Source organism: Zonotrichia albicollis, chromosome 2 (assembly GCF_047830755.1).
Source record: "Zonotrichia albicollis isolate bZonAlb1 chromosome 2, bZonAlb1.hap1, whole genome shotgun sequence".
NCBI lineage: Eukaryota > Metazoa > Chordata > Aves > Passeriformes > Passerellidae > Zonotrichia > Zonotrichia albicollis.
Window position 1 is genome coordinate 79910509 of NC_133820.1, and position 21949 is coordinate 79932457.

Consider the following 21949-nt stretch of genomic DNA (forward strand, 5'->3'; position numbering starts at 1 on the left):
CATGTGTTCCCAGACTTCAAAACAAGTCCTCTACCAGCAGAAAGCAGTCTGAGTCACCTGTTCCTGAAAACAGCAGATACTTTTCCCTCAAGAGTAAGTTCTCCAGAAGTTGAGAGAAAAAAGTGAGAGCTCTATTGTTCTTAGCTCAGAGAGAACACTAGCTTTGTTCTGAAAACTTTTTTTTTCCCATCAGAAAAACAAGGTACAGAAATAGAAAAACAACTTTACTGATCCCAGGAAATGCCCCTTCTCCCAAGCAATTATCTTTGCAGCTCTGCCTCTGGCCCACTGCACCTTAAGACCTCCCTCCTCACAAGCTGCACAAAACAATTGTAAAGCTGTGTTGCCATCTTACTGCAAAATTCCCACGAGCAGCTCCTTGCAGCACCGACTCCTTTTTCTTCACAGCACAACCAACTCCAACTCTCTTCACAGCACAGCCAACAAACTCCAGCTCTCTCCTCACCCAGCTACCCCACTCTTTGGTGGCACTCATCTTCTTATTGGACACAGCTGTGGCCTGTTAAGGGCAGGCCTGTTCCTAATCTTTGGTGATTAGTGCAGCTGCAACTCCTCAGGGGTGAGATTGCCTTCTGCACTATTCTCTTCCATTCTATCCCTCCACAAAGCTGTTTATACCAAACACACAGTCAGTTCAGTCTTCTAGATGATCTTGCTGGTTACTCATCAGAAGATGGTCAGGAGGATGCCTGCTTGAGTGCAGACTTCAAGCTCCATGGCCTAGAGATGCCCAGTTACAAGGCACTTTTGGGTTCAGCACACAAACATTATCAGAAGTGTCCTGTTTCCATGAGGAACTCACCCCACCGTGGTTCTACTTCTGTAGTTTATTCCCATGTGTTGTTTCACCCTCCTCCCCTTCAAAGCTAGATACACAAAGTTAATCAAATTACTATTCTCAACATGCATATATACTAACTGAACTGTTACAGAAAAAAATACCTTTAAAAATTCATTTTCAGTTAAGAACAATATAAGATTATTATCCCCAAGAAGAATATCTATCCTTGTACTCTGTGTACTTTTACAAATCCTGCAGGTTTTCTTCCCCACAACTAGAAACTAAAGCCAGATCCTTTCCATATTTTATGTGAATGATACTATTGAGAATGAGATTGGTACTTGAAGGGTAGAAAAATAAAACTAACCAGAGGCTATGGGAAATGCAGCAATGACATTTATTGGAATTTCTTCAGGCATTACATGAAAAAATTTTAAAGTGAAACAGAGGATAAAGCTCATTCAGTGCATCTTTAAAAAAAAGATGTATCTGAATAATCCTGATTCTTTGTAACAGATGCTGCTGCAGTTCCTGGGATTACATTTTTATGTACACATCAGCTAAAACTCACTCTGAACCAAACTGCAAAGAACTGCTTTTTCACTTGGCATTTCCCCATCTAGTACAATACGACATTCTTGAAATATCTAGACAGATTCCACATAATTTTATACACAGTGTTAAGACCTTTCACCCCAAATGTAAAAAGAGAGACTGTTAAGTAAATCAGTATCTTTAATCAAATAAAATATCATGGAAGTAAAAAAAAAACAACAACAAAAAACCCAGGAGAGCCGAAGCCCCTGAGTTCCACAGCAGTGTGCAGCAAGTACGCATTGCTGTTTCTCACTTTTATGGTAACATAAAGCATAATACTTAGAAAGCAGTGGTATTCAGTCCTTGCTTTCTAAACTGGACAATCTGATGTGAAAAGACACTGCTGTATTTGGCACTTTGCTTAATTGGTTTTCTTACTAAAAAGAGTGTTTCCTGAAATACAATATAAACAGAAAGGGATAACGTGAGCCACAGTAAAATGCAATTAAGGGTTCAGACATGCACTCCAAAATACTCGTCTATTTCACATTTGTCTAAGCTTTCTCAAAAATTCCACTCAAAAACATTTTCAAATCTATATGCAACTTTTTATATCTCTATAAACATAATTTCTCCCTTGAAATGATCGGAGTTTATCCCACCTTTTGTCCAGAACACACAAATTCATGACTTTTGTTTAAAAAAAAAAAGACCACAAAGTAGTATTAAAACAGGAATAGCCTGGAAAGTGTTATTAAAACTGTGCCTGTACTTCAGGATCCCCGTTGAAATGTATAGCCACTGTATATGTGAAAACTGAAAGGTACATAATATCTGAGACTTGCTTGGTCCTCTCTTGTGCACTCACACTTAACTTCCTGCAACCTACCTCAATTTTCTTCTCAAACAAAATTTAAAACAGCTTTCTGCATCCCAACCCAATTAGACAAGGCTTCTTGCAGCATTTCTTTGGTTAAATGAGAGCCCCTGACACACCTAACTCTTACAACAGACAAGTCTTGGGTGGAAAATTAACATCAGGATAAATCCCATCCCACTGTTGTGCTTCCTTTTTCTCCATCAACCATCACGCCCAGGGCAGGTGGAAGCAAACAGGCCAGGAAGGAAGTGGCAGTCACTGCTAGACACGATTCCTCAGCTCTGGGCAATGGAGGCGGAGCTATGATGCGATGCTTGCTCGTTTCCAGTTCCAACATGCACCTGGAATTGCGCTGCTGACTGCTGCAGCCCAGGCAGGGGGTGGCACTACAGCTCCCTCTGTGCAAACCATGTCAGTATACTGGTTCTGCTTATTGGTCTGTGCTCACAATGTCAGTAGAATTAAAAGAGAGGCACGCATGAGTTCACACAGGTTTTCCACAGAAGATGTGAAACATGCTGCTCTTTGGAGGGAAAATTACATTCTCTTTTCTTTTTTCTTCAAGTATTATTCAACATATTCAATATACATATATATAAAGACACATTATCCTCATTTCACTACAAGACAAGCACATCCAAAGTGAATTTGCAGATCACCATTATCTTTGTCTACTCCAATTTCTCCTTTCCTTTAGGTCAACTCTAAATGTACATCTACTCATCATAATTACATGTGAGAATCCTTTATTTCCCCCTTGTGATTTATTTACATAATCATAAAAAAATTTATAGCCTGAATTTGCATTCTGACACTTGAAAGCCCATCTGTAGCTATGAGTGTCCCAGCACTATTTTTGGGTAATACCATTGCCTATTGCTAAGTAGCTATTGAAAGCAGCATACTCATTTTTTCGTTCCCTTTTTGTTTTTGAAGAAATGCTGCCTAGAAAACCCTGGTTTATGGCTTACTCCATATTTTATTATTTGGGTTGTAGTTTACTTCCTTCAGGAGCAGTTCACAGTCAGACAACACTTCTGCTGGCAAATACTTCACTATCTGCTCAAGAGTCTTTTGATATGTTATCTTCTCCTGTTCCAGGGACTGAATTGCAGTCTTCATTTTATTCTCTCGTGTCAAAACAGTCTCCAGGCTGGCTTCCAGACTCTGAATTTTAGCGTGAGCAACCTGTAAACAATAACATTATAATAAAATAAATTCATACATCCTGAATAGTTTTCTTTCAATACTATTATATAGTATCATAATATTAAAGTTACGATGTTTTTACGTAGCTACTTCTAAAAGACATCTGTGTAGGCAGACAATGCAAGGAATGCACACTGTGTATCATACACAAAATCTCCTCATAGTGACCCGATCAATCTGAAGAACTTCTCCAAGCTTTACAGAGGGAAGGAGACATACAAGTTGCAGCAAGCAAGGGACGGCTGAGAGCAACAAGGAACTGGAGCCGGAGGGAGAAAAAGGAAATCAGCAGCTGAAGTAGCACTGGAAGACATGACCTGTCTGACAGAGATGGAACAAGGGGAACCCTCTGTGATAAAGTAAGTTAGGATGAAGAGACTGGAGGGAAGGAGAAACTCAGCATTAAGTCTAGAAGCAGACTGTGTTCCCTATTGTCCAACTAAAAATCTACAGCTTCCTCTGACTAGTCAAAGAAACCCTGAACCACAGCAGCAGCAGTTCCCTCTGTGGGTACTGGAAGAATTCTGACTGCTCCTAGGAAAGGGTATAAGCAGAGGAATGAAGAAGTTATGCAAACAAAAAGGTGAAGAGGTTAAGCACTGAGAAAGATGCATTATTGTAAGGCACTCTGAAAGAGCAGGAAAGCTTTCATAGAGCCCTTCAAATCAGCCACTCAATTATTCTATGCCTTTGGTGCATTTTCAGAACAGAGCTAAAAGCCACAGATTCAGTAAATAAATAAAGAAAAATAAGAAAGAAAAATAAGAAAGAAAAATCAGTAATAGTAAAAAGTTCAAGTGATTCCTGTTTTCAGTATCAAAAGAACACAGCACCCTTAGCCCGTAAACACAAAAATAATGAGGACTTGATCTGCCCTTTTTTCCTACCGTTTTTCTGTTTCAGAAGCTGAAAGTGCTTTCTGAGCTCTTTGCAATACTTGTTCAAATTAACAAATATAGCAAGAAATAACCTGATGATGAAAAAAAAAGACTTTATCTTTCAATAAAATGCAAGACAATAGAACATATTGCAACTGAAACAAGTCTTGGCCAAGCTATGAGACAAAGGATAAATAGTGAAGGAGGAAGGGCTTTTTTAAAGCACAACTTGACCAGGAAAAGTCTGGTGGGCTTTCAGATGTAATCAGGTCTGCTAGGAGAGACCACCTTCCAAAGCAGGACTATGAGTTTCAGCAGAAGGAAACAAAACAACACTACCTACAAAGGCCTGGACCAAAGAAGTCTGCTATACTATGCATTATTTCTTAAACCTTTCTAACAGGAAAGCAGAGAGATGAAGGGACAGGGAACTCACTTTTCAGAAAGATAAGCAAATTTTGCCAACAAATTTTACGGCAGATAAGGGTAGAGAGATTTCGAGAAAAAATAAATGTAAATCAAGAAGGAAAAATCCAAGGAATGACAAAGGAGTTAGAAGTATGCCTAGCAGAAGTGAATCACTGTAATTAAGAGAACTGCTCACCTCCACAAGGTCTTGCAGTAAGAAGACTTCTTACATACACTTAAAACAATACTTTTTCCTCTATTGGCTGAATCACAGGAATGACTTCACCATGAGTTTGTAGCCTAAGTTGTTTACCTGTAGCTTCTCCAACAAATCCATGTTTTGCCTCTTCAGATGATTGTTTGCCCTCTCCAGCTTCTCCAGAGGTTCACCTTCATCACAGGGACTCACATTTTCCTGCAGTTCATCCTGAAGAACATGGTACTCTACTTCATAGGCATGGAGCTGTTTTGAAATATCCATCTCAAACACCTGCCATGAGAGAAAAGACCATTTATAATTACAGTAGGGAGGACTTATTCCATGCGAATGTTTGACTAAGAGTCAACTCTCCCTGATTAATGCTTTTCCTGTTCCCTTCAAAAAATTATTTTAAGGTGCCTACAGTAAGAGCATTGTAACAGAGTTGTAGCCATAATAAATCATAGACTTCAAAATACATTGGATCATGCCTTTCACAATTACCAAATACCATTTCTTACTACGAGATGTATCATCAGAAAAGTCTTATGCAATCCAAGAATTTTATAATATGACAAGGTTTTATTGACTGTTGCTCAGGAATATCAAGTAGTTCAAGACATAACTTTTAAATCTGTGATTCATCAGATCTCTGCCTTCAAATCTGGATCCCTTGACTCCAAGAGCTCATTTACAGACTTCTGCAAAAACATTCTTCATGGTTACAGTTTCCATGTGCTCTATCCCTGCATGATGTGTGCTATTTTTTTATTGGGATACATTAGGGACAAAGCATTGTGAAGACCACAGAACTGAGCTTCTAACAGTGATGGGACATACGACCCTGATCTGTTTACAAATCTAGTTACAGCCTCTCGGCTTCAGAAAATTACCAAAGATTTTAAGACTAGTGACATCAATTTTGTTTCTTATCCTAGAGATCACAAACATTCCACCAACACAAGACACACACAGATTCCCTGACAAAACAAGTTCTACTTTCACTGTTCTATTGTATTCAAATGAGATAAAATTTAAATTATGTAGTGTTCAAGCTCAGTAAATACCATTTTCCTCTACGTAGCTACTTGATCAATCATCTGTGCATTAGAGATCTGCATAATATCAACATTTTTCTTTCATTTCCCATTATAAGGGGATGGTCCTGGGAACTGTAAGACTGAGCCAAACAACTGCCCCTGCAGCCAGGCTAGGCAGCAGCACAGGATACTGGCAGAGGATGCAGATGTGGAAGGCTGCTCAGCACGAGGGCACACCCCAGGCCAGCAGAGCTGAGCTGCCCTGCCCTGTGTGTAACCATAATTCAGCTCTGCAGGCACCATAACCCATTGTTACTCTATCAGACCTGGCTTTGCACAAAGCCATTTCTACCCTGCCCACACAGCAGGGCTGCTCTGCAGCCCATGCAGAGCACTGAACAGATTTAAAGTCTAAGAGTATTAGAAGTGTTAAATTACCATCTCTATCATTCCCAGAATCAATGAGTTGTGAAAGACACCAAAGTGCCTGACACAGGTTTAGCACGGCAATGACAGTCCATGCAATGAGGAAATGAAGATTTACATTGTCTAAAAATGAATTCTTCTCTAACAGCACCTGAAAGAGTCAAACCCGAACAAGCCACAGGAATGCACAAGTGTTTACTCCACTCCTGCACATGGACATGGTTTTCTAGAGCTCTTGTGTTATCTCTGAACTACCACCTGAAGGGGGAGCGCTGCTCGCAGTTTCACAATTAAGTGCTAGACAGGCTCACTCTCAATTTGCAGCTTCAATGCAGAGGAAATTAAGTTATAGATATGAAGATTCCAGCCACTGACCATAGTTCTCAAGAAGCTTTACATATCTTCATCTGAGAAGACTTTTGCGTATAGTGTAGGCATTATTCTTTAAAAGTAAACTAAATACGTAGGGAAAAATGTGAAGAGAAAAACATCCTTACCTGAGTAATAATTTTTTCCATTTGAGGTTTAGTCATATCTGGAATAGTGGTTTTAAGATAATCAACAATGTTCTCAAAACTCTCACATCCCATTATAGATGTTTCTTGACTGCTAAGTAGACTCAGTGCTACTTTAAATATGACTTCTGTTCCTTGAAGAAAAATAATGTCTAAAAGAGAAAATAATTTAAAATTATTTTAATTTTGAAAATAGGAACTAGAGTCACTGGATTAATACATATATTTACTGGAATGTTCTTTGTAATCAATCACAGTACAGTTGGATTCAGCTCAGAAATGCAATCTGTCTTATTTCAACATGAGGATAAAGCATGAATTTTCTTTCATCTTACAGATGTGAGAGAGCATTAAGGAAAATACTGCATGCTTATTATGTCTGTAGCAGTTATCTGCAATAAGCATTTCACCACTGTCCGCCAGAGACTTTATCCAACTGCTAACTGGTTTTAAGTGCTCCTGTGACTGAAAAGAAGTTGGGGGGGAGATTACAACACAACTCTTCTACAGGCAGAAGCTATCCTTAAAAAAAATAATTCCATAACCAGTTATATTATTTTCAAAATTCATAGTAGTGCTCTTACTGGCTATAATCTAAGCCCTAAACCCTTACTTTGAGGTATAATTGCATGGATAAGAGAGGAAAGTCTGGGCTCTGCAGGTCAGTAGATACAGACTGTACAGAAATGGGAATCTTGAGAACAGTAAATAGAGATTCTGCCTCATGATCAGTGGTGGATTTGAAGTTACTGAGATGAAGGCAGCACATGGGCATTTCCAATAAACCTCCTGAGCTGTTGGCTCTGTCACACCACAGGGTATTTGTTCAGGGCTACACAACTGAAGAAATTCAGTTCCTGATCCTGATACTCAAGAGGTCATCCCTGACCTAATCCAGGATCACAAAGACACTGATGAGGCAGCCATCTCCCTCGAATGCAGCTCCTGAAATTCTCCCTTCTCAAGTCTATGATGGACATTCAAACAGCATAAATATAAGTATGTAGTTTGTGAAGGGTAGACAATAGCCATTTGTTCCTGGTATATGACAATGGCCCATAAGACACTGAAAATTCAGGAATTCAAAGCTGAATTACACAGTAACTTTTCAATTTTAAAATGGGAACATGCCTTGCTCAGCTTATTTACAGAGAAGTGAACACCAAAATTCCTTCCCATCTTCCTCATCCATAAAAAATACATTTAGGAAAGAAAAAAAACCAAGCAACAAAAAAAGACAGAAACATAAAATGCTCAGGTGTCCCAGAATTCAGAAATCCCACTGGGAAACAGATATTCACATGACTGGTACACCACTGAGAAAGAGATACACCAATCATTTGTTCACCCAGACAGCAGCAAAAGGGTTTGCTGTAAATGGAAAAAAAAACCTTCTGCAACTGAGAAAGCACTGAGTAAAAAAAATCAAAACTTAAAATCAAACCCAACTAACCTAAACCCTCTTCCTGCCCCCAAGCCAATACACCACACAAACTGAGAACCTAACATACTCCAGTATTAAAACATGAGACAAAGTCAAGTTGAATTTCCTAAGAAAGGACAAAAGGTGCCCTATGAAAACAGAAAGATCAAAGGGGAAAAAAAGTATCTGATTTATGATGAAGTACCTTACATGTGCATTTAGATTCTTGGTGCATATACAAGTACAGTGAGTTTTGCATTAATAAATAAATTTAAATTAAAAAAAAAAAAAAGTGCATCACCAGAGATTTGACTAAGCTGGAAGTTCTTGTGGATAAGAAAAGAACACAAAAATAATTACTTGACATCCTGACACTGTAAACACTACCAGGAATAATCAATATTTAGGCTTCTGTACTAGATGTTACCCAAAGAGGAGTTTTTAATGAGAAAACTATCTAAATGAAATCAGAGGCATATTATGAATTGGAAATTGTTCAATATATAACTGAATGCCAAAATCAGCCTTTAAGTTCAAATTTGTGTGAATTTTTTTAGAAAGCACTTTAGAATCAGAATTCAGAAATGCTTTTTCTTTTTTCAGTTCGCGAGTTCAGCAAGATGAACTTTTCTATTGATATAAACTGAATACATTTGCATAAAATACATTTGCAACAATAAACATTCTGCTGTTTACATTTCAGAAGTCTCTTAGGTAGGAAGAAAAGATATAATTATTTGCTCAAGTCTGATTTTTCAATAAATACCTTTTGGACTTTCCTCTTACAAATGAGCTGACATCCCACTGTGAAAAGTGTTGCTACTTGCCACACACAACCATCACCCCAAACATCCCCAGCATGTAGAAAACTACCCCTGGAGTGCTTCCAAACACAATTTATTATTTCCAAACACAGTTTATTATTTCAATAGAATAAACTTTCTTACCAAACACTCTGGCTACAAATCCTAATGAAAATTGAGATGCGAACAGCGTAAGAAACCACGGTGCAGCATAAAGACTGGGACTGATTTCATTCTCTTCAAGATGATTATACAGGTCTCTGTGATAATCATGCAGAAGCCTTGAGAGCTGATACATCTGAATCTACAGTGCATGAGGGGATTGGAGGGGGGAGAAAGTAAAGAAACAAAAGTTCAGCTTTACTCAGTTTTCCAAATTATTCTTATTTCATTCAAGGGAAATTAACTTCAGTACAGATGGCACAGTAAAATGAAGCTTAATTGCCTCCCGGGGCCTCAAGTGGTATTTACTCATGTATAAACAATCTGCCACTAATGAATTAAAACCAACAGGGCAGTCAATAACAAAGAACAGTTTGAACCTGATTACTAATGAAGTCTATTTCAGATTCAGAGGCTTAAGGTAAGAAGGGAATATATTGCTCCAACTTTGTCAACAAACCAGAACTTTCAGTCTTGCAGCAATTAAAGTAGTTGTACTTCTTCCAAGTGTCAAAATTCTCCATGAGTTGTGACTAAATTTACACATTTCAGCTTTTGTTCTCTGAATTTTGGCCTTATTTTTACTGCATTTGAAACTCCAATGCTCCAGCCATCACAACTTTAGACAGTTTCTGTACCCACAGAATACATTTTACACAGAGATCTCCCAGCACATCTCCCAGTGGTCCTATGGAATTTAAGATACTGAGATACTGATGCAAAAACGTGTTGCTGTACAACTATAAAAGGTTGCAAGGGAAAGTGGTTGAAAGGTGCTCTTCAGGGCTAAAAATAACTTAGCACTCTGTGGTAAGTTATTTCCTTGCAATGCTTCTCTCAGAAAGCAGAAGATAAGAAGCAGACATATATTGATTAATTTTCAGGTCCAATTTTATTGTCAATAGTGCTTTATGCTTAAGGTGAATCTGTTCCTCAATAAGAAAATGGCTTTAGATTCGGCTATTTTCCTATTTTAGAGTTCATGACTGTTCCCTATCAAAGTTGAGTGCACTTGAAGGTACCTGTTCATCAGCACTGCACACAAGCAGAGGGATCACTTTCATTTGAGTAAATCAGCTAAATTTGTGCATGCATTTGAGTTCTTGCTTTAATTGTGTAAGATACCAATTAAGCCCAGATTGGACAGTGTCAATACAAAACACATGTGTGAAGTCAGAATTGCATCACAGAGCAGTAAAACAATTGGGATAGTTCATTATGGACTAAGGATTTAGATTACTACTTTTTCCAGACAACAACTAAAAAATCTAAGTCTAATAAGTTTTCACTATCCACAAGAATCATCCAAGATTTTTCTTCTACATGACTGAAGCCAGTTCTGCCTATAAGCTTGCTCGTGTTTCACTACTGTAAATGCAAAAGAATTTGCAGTATTCTACTCCTACTAGAATAGAGTATATAGTATAGTAATATAGTAAGTAAGTATATAGTATAGTAATATAGTAAGACCCTCTAAGTGTTCTTGCCTAATTTGTCCTGAGCAGACAGAACTTTAACATAAGAACTGCCCAGAAGCAAACTGTGGGGAAAGACAAGTAATTTAATTTAATTTAAAAGACAAACAGTACTACAAGTGGTAAACCTCCTCAAATTTAAGAGTGTTCTTACTAAGAGGTTCTGCCAATGAAACAGTCACACTCATTTGAACTAAAATGTCAAATCCTGGGCATGTGAAAGCCCAGGACAAATCATCAGCTGTTGGAAGTCTACATCTGCAGTATAACACACACTAACTTAGAGAGCATCTATCAGGGGGTAAAAAATCCCACAAGCACACATCTATCAGAATTTGACCCTCAGTGGTTTAAAACATATTTGTGCAAGGAAATGGAACAAGAGGAAGTAAAACAATGCTTTTTATGGCTGTTCAGTCTTAATTCATCAAAAACACACCTGTTATAGCATACTTACATCCACAGTCCTCTAGTGTTTTTAGAATAAGCACATACAGTTTCTTTAACTACAACTGATTCCATTGCTCTGGAGATTTGCCAAATAAGCACCTAAAGTGACTGGCCATGAAAAGTGGGACTAAACTCTCCCTTTAGTTTTACTTAAGTGTTTGCTATGCAGGGAACATGGGAAAAAAAGGAGACTTTTCCATCTGCTGCTTTGTTTTCTCTTCCTCCACTGTGGATTATAGAAGTTTTAACTCATCAATGGTATATTCCTTTATAATATAAAGGGTTTATAGCATATTATAATTATTCAAATTTATACAGATCTGAAAAATGTTTTGTTTCCCTCCTGAACAGTCTTGAGTATCAAGATTGCAGATAATATTGCAGAGCATGCATCATTGCATAAGATAATAAAACGATTTAAAATTCATCTGTTTTCTTTCTCTGTTGAGGTGATGGAGTAGAAGACAACAAGAGAAAGAGGTAAAATGAGGAGTCAAGGCAGAGCAGCCTCAAATACAAATGCCTGCAGAATACACTGACTGGCCACTGTGTGTCACTATTGACTTGACTTGGCCTTACAAGAGAGAAATTTACATGCAAGTGCTCACCGACTGGAGAAAAACAAATCTAATTTTTGAACTCCATCCATATGTGACAAAGCATATCAGTTTTTTTTTTTTTCTGGCATAAAGAAGAGAGAGCAGTGAGGAAGAGAAAAAGAAAGGCAAAACAGCAGGAAGCAGAATTTCTGGAGAGATGACAGGACTATGTGACAGGAAAAACTCTGCAAGTTTTAAACTTCTCTGTTTGCAAATTGAGAGACAGTAAAATATACATGTATCTCAAAACAGTATAAGAAGCTTCATAAGGCCCTGCAGAACTTAAGCAACCCCCATAAGTGCTCAAAAGTAATTTAAAACTCTGGTTTGCCCCAGAAAGGCTGACTTACCTGTAGGGACATCATGTCTGGTCTGTACTGTTTACGGAAGCCAAGGTCATACATGAGGAATTTCAGCATTTCAAAGGCCTGCTCTTCACTCATATGTAGAAGCAGCACTCCAGCTACAAAACTTATACCTTGACAATAACCAACTTCTTTGTCCAGCAAAGAATAGGCTTTCAAGAGGTTAAACAGTGATAGCTGTCCTGCTCCCAGGTGTGTGGAAAAGTAAGGATGTGTAGGGAATGTCCGTCCTGATGTAAAAAGAGAGGAGTAGTTGACATTCAATTCTTCTGAAGAAAAGCCCCAATCCATCTGACAAACAGCATTTCTCCTCCCTCAGACAGCTTCTCTTTGCTTTCATATGCATTTTGCCTTCAATCGCATCAATCTGTATCTTACCACTGATTTTGGACTATACCTTTTGAACCCACTAAATATTCTCATCTGCACAGAACTTGCAGAACCAGCTGTCTGATTTCTCTTTTCAGACAGATGCAGAAGGGCATAAATATGAATGGCAAAGGCTAAGAAATCATCTGCTTCCAGGACTCTAAGTGGCATACACAGAATGTATCCTGATGACATAGAAAATGGAGCTCATAGAGCAGCATCTATCTTCAGCAGCAGCTTCTACAATGACTGGTGTGTTTTTCACTCAAAGAGCCACAAACAGGTGGGAAAGAATAGACTTACCTAGATCTACAAGGATAGCATGCTGTTGAGCAGTCAGCTGTTTCAGAAGTTCTTTGTAAGAGATGTCAGGAGGCTGCTGCTTGTTTGGCAGCCTGTGCCTGACCCGGTGTTGCACAGCCAAAAATTGCCAAATTTCTCCCCGACGACTTTTTGGTACACCTGCAGGTCAGCCAAAAAACAAGACGCCTAAGCAGAGGGATGATTTTAGTGCTACAACAAAAGAATTTGCTTGGTCATAATTTTGGCTGAACCACTCTGGAGGATCCCTTACAGAATGAACTCCACTCTCAGTGTGTTCAGTCAGTAGCCACAGCTCAGTCCCACAAACTAAACATGAACTACAAAATTAAGGGCAATTACACTGTGCATATCCTGGGCAACTGAGGTATAGACATCCCTTGCTTTGCCACTTCTGAGCTGTTAGTCTCCATCAGGAAAAGATGCACAACTACACTCAGACTATAGAATGACCTGTTTAGAAAAGCTGAACTAAATTCACGAGTGTAAAATTCAGGGAAGTCCTCTTTTCCTTTGCAAAGGACTGCCCATGTCAGTCCATAGATGTGGGGAGATACATCCCTCTTTGATATCTGACTCTGTAAACCAGCTTTGAAAGTCAAAATGTCAACTCTACTAATACCTTCCAGGTAAACAATTATTTAACAAGAAGACAAGTTAATAGCCATATCCTTGTTCCCAACTCTGAACTGCAATCCAACAGCAGAAAACAGGGTATCAAGGTAAATAATTTGTTGGCAGGCTTCTGCAGGTCACTAAAAGGAACTGCCTTATATCTACAATAATTTACTGTGGTAGCAATTTAAACTTCCCTTCTGTACCACAGCCAGATTACACTGAATTATTTTTCAGCATCTGTAACACAGACATGAGATTCCATGGAAGAGAGCAGAGCAGTGCAATCAGGCCCACAGCTGCATTATACTAACAAGACCCTTTGAATATCCTCTTGGCCTATGGCTAGTCCACAGGAATATCTACTTCAAGACAAAATTCCCAGCCTTTCACTCCAGGAAATGAAATACAAAGTGACCATATTCCAGACTCTCCAAAACTTGGCTCTGATTCCTCTAGGTTTTGGGCACAGTCCACAGCAGACATTATGGTCTTGCTGTCTCAGTAAGCAAATAAAATCAGAACATCTGAAACTCAGAATTAAATCCACTGAGCAGAAACCAAAAGGTCATAGCATTGGCTGCAGAGGCTCCAAGTTCAATCTTGAATGTAATGACACATGGAAACAAGATGCTACTTTCAGGAGTATGACTATACATGTTTTGGCATTGCTGACATTGCAACCTGCAGACACAGCAGAACTTATTTTCTGTTCTGCAGGAGAAGGCAGCACCTTTGTGAAAAGAAGGCAGTTTTTTGCTGCTGGAAAAAGTGTATTGCTGATTTCTGTTGGTATCAGAAGGGAGCAAAAAATATGATCTTGATACTTCAGAGCTAAAAGCTCTCCTACATAAATACCTTCTTTTAAAGTGGAATGAATATCTTCCATGTCGCATCGGATTTTGGCTCTGCAGTTTAGTAACTTCTTATCCCAAATATTTATGGCATCTTTCTGACATGTGCCAACTTCATCATAGTCCAGTTTTACTTTTCTTGATTGGAGCTCATCTCTGCTTGCTAGAACACAGAAGAAAAAGGAAGACCACATGAAAAATCAGAATATCAGAAAATTACAAGATAACAAATACACATAACCCCATTAAACGTAGATATATATATATATATCCAACAATCTGGTGATAAATACACCTAGAATTCTTTAGTTTATAGCTTAGTTTGGGACAGTTGTCATAAGATGTTGCATATAACAATTTAACTTCTCTTACTGGGTCATGAATATTAGCAATCCATGAAGCACATAAAAATATTTTTTAAGCTGGGGGAAAAAAAATCCACTAAACAAAACCTCACAGCACCTGCTCTGCAAAAACACCTTTGATAATTTTATTCTTGTTTTTATTGAACATTACAACTGTTTTGAGTATGGAAAGTCCCAAATATGTGAATGTTTGTATTAGAGATTTAGGCAAGCAAGTTAGGCAAGCCTTCTAAACTGAAATCTGTCACACTGATTCCAGTTCTTACATGTCCCTTAAGAGAGCAAGAAGAGCTCCTGGCACTGGCATCATCAGGCAGACTAGTGCAAACAGAATGAACCACCATGAACAATATCCAGAAAGACACATCTGTGCTGAAGCACAGAACTCTTGCTGTTATAAACTTAGAAGCTTTGCAGCATAGGACTACCTGGTACAAAGTATTTATTACACTACTACTGAAATAAAGCTGCATTGTCACCCTGGCATTTCATGGAGAAGCAGTTTTCATTTCCATTACTAAGAAATTAAGTCTGGGTATTTTATTATTTATGATGCACAAGCAGAAAAACACTCCAGTTCCTCTAACTACTGGTACAAAAAACTGAAACCAAGACTTGAATATGTCTTAATTTAGAGAGATTTGTTTAACTGTCACTGGAGTGAACTGTACATTTCACAACATCACCTCTGAGATGCAGCTGAGTTTATCCCAAATTGTCTTGATCTGTGCAACCACTTCTTGCAGAAGCCCCCTTTCTCTTACAAATGTATCCCCTTTCCCATCTTCACCTCTAGGTGAAAGCAAACTCTTGCTCACGTTTTATACATCCTGCAAAACAAGACCATCTGTTCCTTTGCCTACTCATCTCACTTCAGCTAGATCAATTGGATCATTGGATCAATTGGATCATTGCCTAGTCCACTCCAAAAATTACAAATTATTTCCAAAACCCCAATGTTACACCTTTGAGATCTTACCCACTCAAGACTACAGGGGCCCCTGCAGAAGCAGGTATTATGCAAGGTGTAGTGCCATAAAATAGGAGTGTGATCTTACCACAGGAATTTGCAGTTCATCTGAGGTGATTCCAAATGCCGCCCTACTGCTGTATGATTTCACCCAAAAATCCTCACTCCTGTAAGCAGCATGCAACAGATCCAAGCCAGCAGTAACATATTTCAGTGTGACAATAAACTCCCACATTAACTGTGCAGGTAGCCCTGTGAAAGCCAGCAAGTTTGCCTGTCGATCATACTCCCTACTACCCCATCCTTCATTGTTTTCAACCTTCCTTGTTAACATTTTTCCTAATCATTGCTAGGTGGCCTGCTACTTTTTGCAGCTCTTATGTTTCTAGGTGACCTACTGGAAAAAGGAACTTCTAGATTCTCAGAAAAAAAGAAAGAAAAAGGAAAAGAAAGTTTGTGCTACTGACAGAACTTACCTTCTGTAAAATAAAGAACTAATAGCATTCAAGTCTCCTCGACAGCAAAAGGAATAGGAAAAGAAGTTCTATTAATATTTGGTGCATAAAAGTCAACAAATGATTAACAGAAATCCACTAGAAACAGTTTCAAAGCAATTCAAGCCTTAAACCAGTCTAATATATACAGCTAATATATTCCCAGCTAGGAATCTGACTTCAAGTAAAGAAATTTCTGCATTTCTGTTACTGCATTTCCCTTTACTGAAATGTACATTTAATTGTAAGCTAGGATGCAAAGAACCAGGTGAATCTATGCTTGTTTGGAATGTATCAGCTCTGCCCATGTCCTGTCCATAAAATGGCCTGTGTTATAACAGACCACAGGAAGGAAACCTAGAGATAGGTGTTAGAACAGTTTACTTTTCACCCTTTCAAAATAAGATGATGAATTCTAGCTAGCAAGAGCATCAGTTTCAGCAAGTGTACTCATGAACCTGAATACAAGAATGGAGACCTGCTCCTCAGAGCATGAACCAAGAATGTGGGCTGGCAAATGTGTGCCAGTTTGGCATCTCCACTGCCAACACTCCTGTTTTCACCATGAATGATCAGGCAGGAAGAACTTGATTTCTACATGTTACAGAATGGAAGCAACTTGTAACTCAGTCCTAAGGAACTGGAGTGATTTAACAGTTTTCAGTACCCTCAGCCACAGGTAAATATAGCAAAGAGTTTATCCCTCAGCAATTCGAAGTATCAGAGGGAATAACATTAAATTAGTCACCACAGCAGATCTCCAGCTTCCTCATCCCACAAAAATAGACTATTTGCTAAAATGGCTTACAAAATGAAGATTTTTGGCTGTTCTCTCTAGATGTTCCCTAGGAGTTTCCACAGAACTGTGTGTCAACAGGGAGACAAACTGTAGAGAGAAACAGCACTGAGAAATACACTACATGTGTATGAAGTACATTCAAGGATGTATGCTTGCAGGGACACGGAAAGGCTTCTGTCCTGATGCTTTTCTTTCCTCTCCCTGCCTTCCCAGTAAGCTAGCCTAAAGAAGGAAAAAGAGTTAACTGATCTTAACAAGATCATTATGTTTGAAGTAGTATGGTAGTGTGAAGAATCAGACTACCAGATAGGTTATACAGCGTAAAGGAGAAGATGAAGGCAGCAGTTGTAGAGAGGACACTTGGAATTTTCAACTGACACCAAGAGCTGGTAGTCTATTATACTGTCTATTATACTGAAGAATTATGTATGCTAGGATAGACATTGCATCCCATCTTGTATTTGTGTGAATCTTGATCAGCCTTAATAAAATGTCCTAGCCAGAAGCTGAGGCAGTTGACAATCAGAATGGTCAACTTTAGATCCCTCACTAACAGCACTCAATTGTCAGTGTACAGTGCTCATGTTCCAAAAAACCAGACATACCTCAAGAGAAAGTTGCTCAAAAATCATATTTGGATTCAAGCATTAATAAATTACCACTGTGATGTGGTTAATGAAGAACAAAAAGCCTGGAGAGAAAGGCCATGAGCTGCAAAGGACTGAAACGAGATAGAAAGGGTAAGGTTTACCACACCTAAGTGTTCACACAGCACCTGTTCTCCTCACTCAGCTTCACATTAGAACCCCTAGACTCAGACAGATACAACACAGACATCCTTTGTGTAACATGCATCCAAAAAGGAAATTTTATCACTTTCTTCTGTCACTAAGATTACTCATTTAAAGTCAGGTAGACAGAAAACGTGGTAGACTGTGAGACAGGACTAGGAAAACACAGGTTTTTTCTAGTACTGTTAACTAAAAAGTTACAGAACCACATCTCTGTTCGAGGTGCCCCAACACCAGAACAATTTGCATCTTCAGGCAGCAGAATCTGCAATAGCTTTTACGGGTATTTTCTAAATAGCTAACCTTCCAGCTTCTGGTTTTCTTTTTCCATTCGAAGTAACAGAATTTGTTGATGGATGGCTTTTCTCCACAGACTTTGTAGTTCTTCTGAGTTTTTCCTCTCTCCAGTTTTATCTGGACCATCCTCATTTTGCAATACTAGAACAAGAGGGTCTTCCTCCAGGGGTGGAGCAAGAGGGGATAAAGGTAACAATTCACATCCATCATGACCATCTGCAAAGAATCAGAAAGCTATTACAGTAAACTCAGATTGTAAGACACATCATGAAAATCTATGTCATAGCAGAACAAAAATATCTGTCTTTCACATCCAGCAGTGACTTGCTGATTCCAAAACCAGAGAAAATGCAGTGCAACAGTAGAGAATCTTTTTCTTAAGTGTTTTGTTTACATTAATAAAGTTATATTTAAATCAACTAGAGTAAGATAAAGAGTCATCCAATATTTCAACCCATTCCCCTGCCAGCTCCATCCAGTTACCACAAGACATTTATCCATAAAGCCTCCTCTACTGTTGAACTTGTTTACTGCTATGATTTACCATGGGTTCTATATTAAAGCTACTTTTTCCACCTGCTAACTGCACTACAGAGAGTGCTATAGCACTTTGTGGTCACTAAATATAGAGCTTACCATTTGCCTATGGTTTTGATTTCTGCCAAATGGGAATTTATGAATAGCATGGTTTCAGCTATTTCAGGAGTTTCTAACTTAAATGGCTTAAAGCTGTAAGAATTATTAACACAATCAACAGGTGCTATGTGCACTACAAGGACAAGATATAAAACTTACCAAATACTCCTATTATGTACACAGGTCAGGGTAAAAATTTCTTAACTGTTAAAAATATTATTGTCAGTAAGAGACCTGTCCTAATTTCCTTTGGTACAGCAGCTATGGCAGATTGCAATTCATTTGACTTTGATGCTAAAATCCTCTCTTCAAAACAACAACAACCTACATAGTCTAAAGCCAAATGAGCACAACTGATCTCTGGCGAGGTTCTAGCATGAATGTTGTACCACACTGACTCCCTTCTCCCTTTCTTATTATCACATGCTGCAGTTCACTACAACATTAAGTAACAACTGCTTGTTTATTTTCTTTAAAAGCACACACAGACCTGGATGCTGCATCTTGGAAGGAGATTTATTCATAGGTGAAGCTACCTGCAGGAATATTCTCCGCCGCCAGGAGATGCGGCGAGGTGTGAGCGTGGCCCCTGCAGCATTTAGAGATTCACTGCTGCAGAAGGTTGATGTTCTTTTCTTTCCCTCCCCATCACTGAAGGAAAAAAAAAGCAGATGGGGTATTTAAAATCAGTATTCCTTGTAGGGGAAAAAAAACCCTTTATTAACTCTGTCTAATGTATAACCAAACCTGCAGGAGTATTTGTGGGGAAGCTTAAGAAAGCAAAGCGTGCTGTGTGTGAGCTTCACCTCAAATGCTGAAGTGCCCCATTGTTTTCTTGTGCACAGTGCTGTGAAGTTTGCACTATATACCACCAGGAAGCATTCATAGGATTCATACAGGGCTCAGCTGGAAGTTCAGAATAAAAGCTTAACTTTTTGAGAAGCTAAGAGAGAAATATGGTAATACTTTGCCTCTAACTTTGACAGCAATGGGTTTTGTTTTGCTACACATCAGTCTTCTGCGAGTGATCTGATGTAACACCTCTAAAAGCAGAGATGGGTGCTCCAGTGGAGCACAACACTCCATTTAGTGCCATTTCAAATGTCATGCTGAGCTCACAGGTGAATATTTCATTGGAGACAATGTTCTGCCTTCCCATATAGTCTCTTTCCTAGGCTTCAAGAAGTGTATGCTTCACTTGGATAAATGGGGACACATGTCCTCATGTTTCATCAGCTGTAGGAACAGACCCTGAAACAGAGGGCAAATCTTCTCCCCATATGCCAAGTAGAAATATAATTGCACTTTAATTTTAATAATTAATAACTTAATCTTATGCTGCTGGAAGAAACAAGGAGAGGATACAGAAAAGCTTTACAGGGAGGACACACCAAATACACCTTTCTACTGACTACTGCCAGAGGAGAAGACATTTAGCTTTCATACGTACTTTATCCAATTTCAGAAATATTTCAGAATTTTGCATTTGTGGTAGCAAATTAGGTGCACAGATACTGTATAGCAATGGGCACATTGATTATCTGCCACTAATCCTTCCATGTAAATTCAACAGCACAAGGCACAATTACAAGCTTTTAGGAAGAGAGCATCAGAGGAATCTGTTTCTACAGCTTCACCTTCATCACAGGGAAAACTGCTATATCCAAACAGTAGCTACACTTAAACCTTCATCCTGTAAAAAATTTCAATACTATAGTGCAAGGATCCTAAAAAGTTAGATGAAAGGAAAGCCCAGCATGTTCACTATGTTTTTAGGGGGAAGGCAGTTGCAGGTGATGGCAGTTTGCAGCTGGAGTCCATCCCCCCACATCTGGCTTGCACAGGAAAGATCTGCAAGGGAGGACAATGAAGTTTCAGCTATACCAATCTACCAGCTATACTATCTTAATCAGCACTTTATAACTAAAACTCAGTGCTCAATGAATGTGCTGAATTCACCAAGCTAGGACTGGCCTTTTTGGTCACCAAAGCAGTCACTATGCTAATGACCTACAACAGCTCCCTGATATTTGTGAGCCTGAGTGACCAACCAGACTCCCTGTCATACCAAGGTATCAGACCCTCCTTCTGTACCCTGGCAGAGAAATAGCCATGACTTCAAACTCACCTACCCAGCACAAGGCACCAACCCCGGCTCTAAGAACAGCTCTACCAGCGGGAGCCCTGGATGACACACGGTCTGAACTGTCCTCCACTCCTGATTCAGCTTCCATGGTGCCCCAGCTCCCTATAGCATCACACTGTTTATTGGTGGGTGGTCTAAGTAGATCCCCATGCTGCTCTAACCTAAACAGCAACTGTGACAACCTTCTTTGTCTAACTCTGTGTCTCTGATGATGATGGGTCACCACTGCTCATGGTAGCCAAACACAGACTACTTAGACTGTAACATTCTGAACCTGTTTTTCAAAGGTATTTCAGTCCAGCTCTTGGAAATGGGGTACTGAGTTTGGATATATATAATTCTAACTTATGTTTCTATAAATAACTGCATCACAGCTACTTCTTGCTATTTCAAGTCCTACATATCATCATGTTATAACACAAAAACTGAGTCATTTGGCTTACTAAACAGACACTACATAACAAGGGAATGAAAAGTTCTTTTATGCTGCTATGTACAAAAATCTATGTTCAGCTACTGGGCTTCTAGACAGTCCTAGGAATAGTGTTCAATTTAGAGCAGTAAAATTCACAGAAAAGTCAGAATAAGAAGGTGGCTATTTTAGGGTATGAAACTAACCTGTTTACAACATTTGAGTCGTGGAATTTACATTGAGATGAACTAATCACATATGCTACCTCATGAAGCATGCAAATCATACTGCTCTGAAGACCTGTATTTCTCTTGTTAAATCCTCCCTTCAAAAAAATCCCCTGTCACTTTAAGCAACTAATACTAATCACCTTCTCTTTCAAAGAGCTTTCAAAGAGTAAGTGTTTAGAGGAAAACTTTTGCAATGCTCAGAAACACACCTTGTCATATTAACCCAGGAAAACACCAAGATTTAGAAAGGGAGGCTAGAAAGGGAGCAAAGAGAGTTTCCTCATTTCAAGACAGACAACTCCTAGCTTAGTATCAGATCTGAAAGTGTGAAAAAATACCCTAACAAAGCAAAAGTAGGAAGAAGTCAGAGTAAAATGGTAGGATCTCCTACCCTAATGAAAAGATTCAGGAGGTTGGTGCAAAAAGTTTCTCTAAACAGGGTGAGAAAAGGTGGGGTGGGGTTAGGGTGGGGTAAAGAA

General features: G+C 38.9%; 1 protein-coding gene across 7 annotated transcripts in view; it reads right to left on the reverse strand.

Moving 5' to 3' along the window:
• Positions 1-1176: 1176 nt before the first annotated feature.
• TBC1D4 (TBC1 domain family member 4) overlaps positions 1177-21949 on the reverse strand; it is a 112651-nt gene continuing 91878 nt past the window's right edge. For 6 of the 7 annotated variants that reach the window (XM_074535530.1, XM_074535533.1, XM_014267390.3 and 3 more), the window contains 9 exons: positions 19173-19333; positions 18053-18262; positions 14335-14493; positions 12844-13002; positions 12157-12401; positions 9265-9424; positions 6877-7046; positions 5028-5204; positions 1177-3407 (listed from right to left, as the gene is read on the reverse strand). In XM_074535530.1, the coding sequence (XP_074391631.1) occupies positions 3180-3407; positions 5028-5204; positions 6877-7046; positions 9265-9424; positions 12157-12401; positions 12844-13002; positions 14335-14493; positions 18053-18262; positions 19173-19333 (1669 nt within the window). In that variant the 3' untranslated portion in view covers positions 1177-3179. Of the gene's footprint in view, positions 3408-5027; positions 5205-6876; positions 7047-9264; positions 9425-12156; positions 12402-12843; positions 13003-14334; positions 14494-16141; positions 16176-18052; positions 18263-19172; positions 19334-21949 lie in introns of those variants that run through there. The other variant, XM_014267394.3, reaches the window with a different exon arrangement.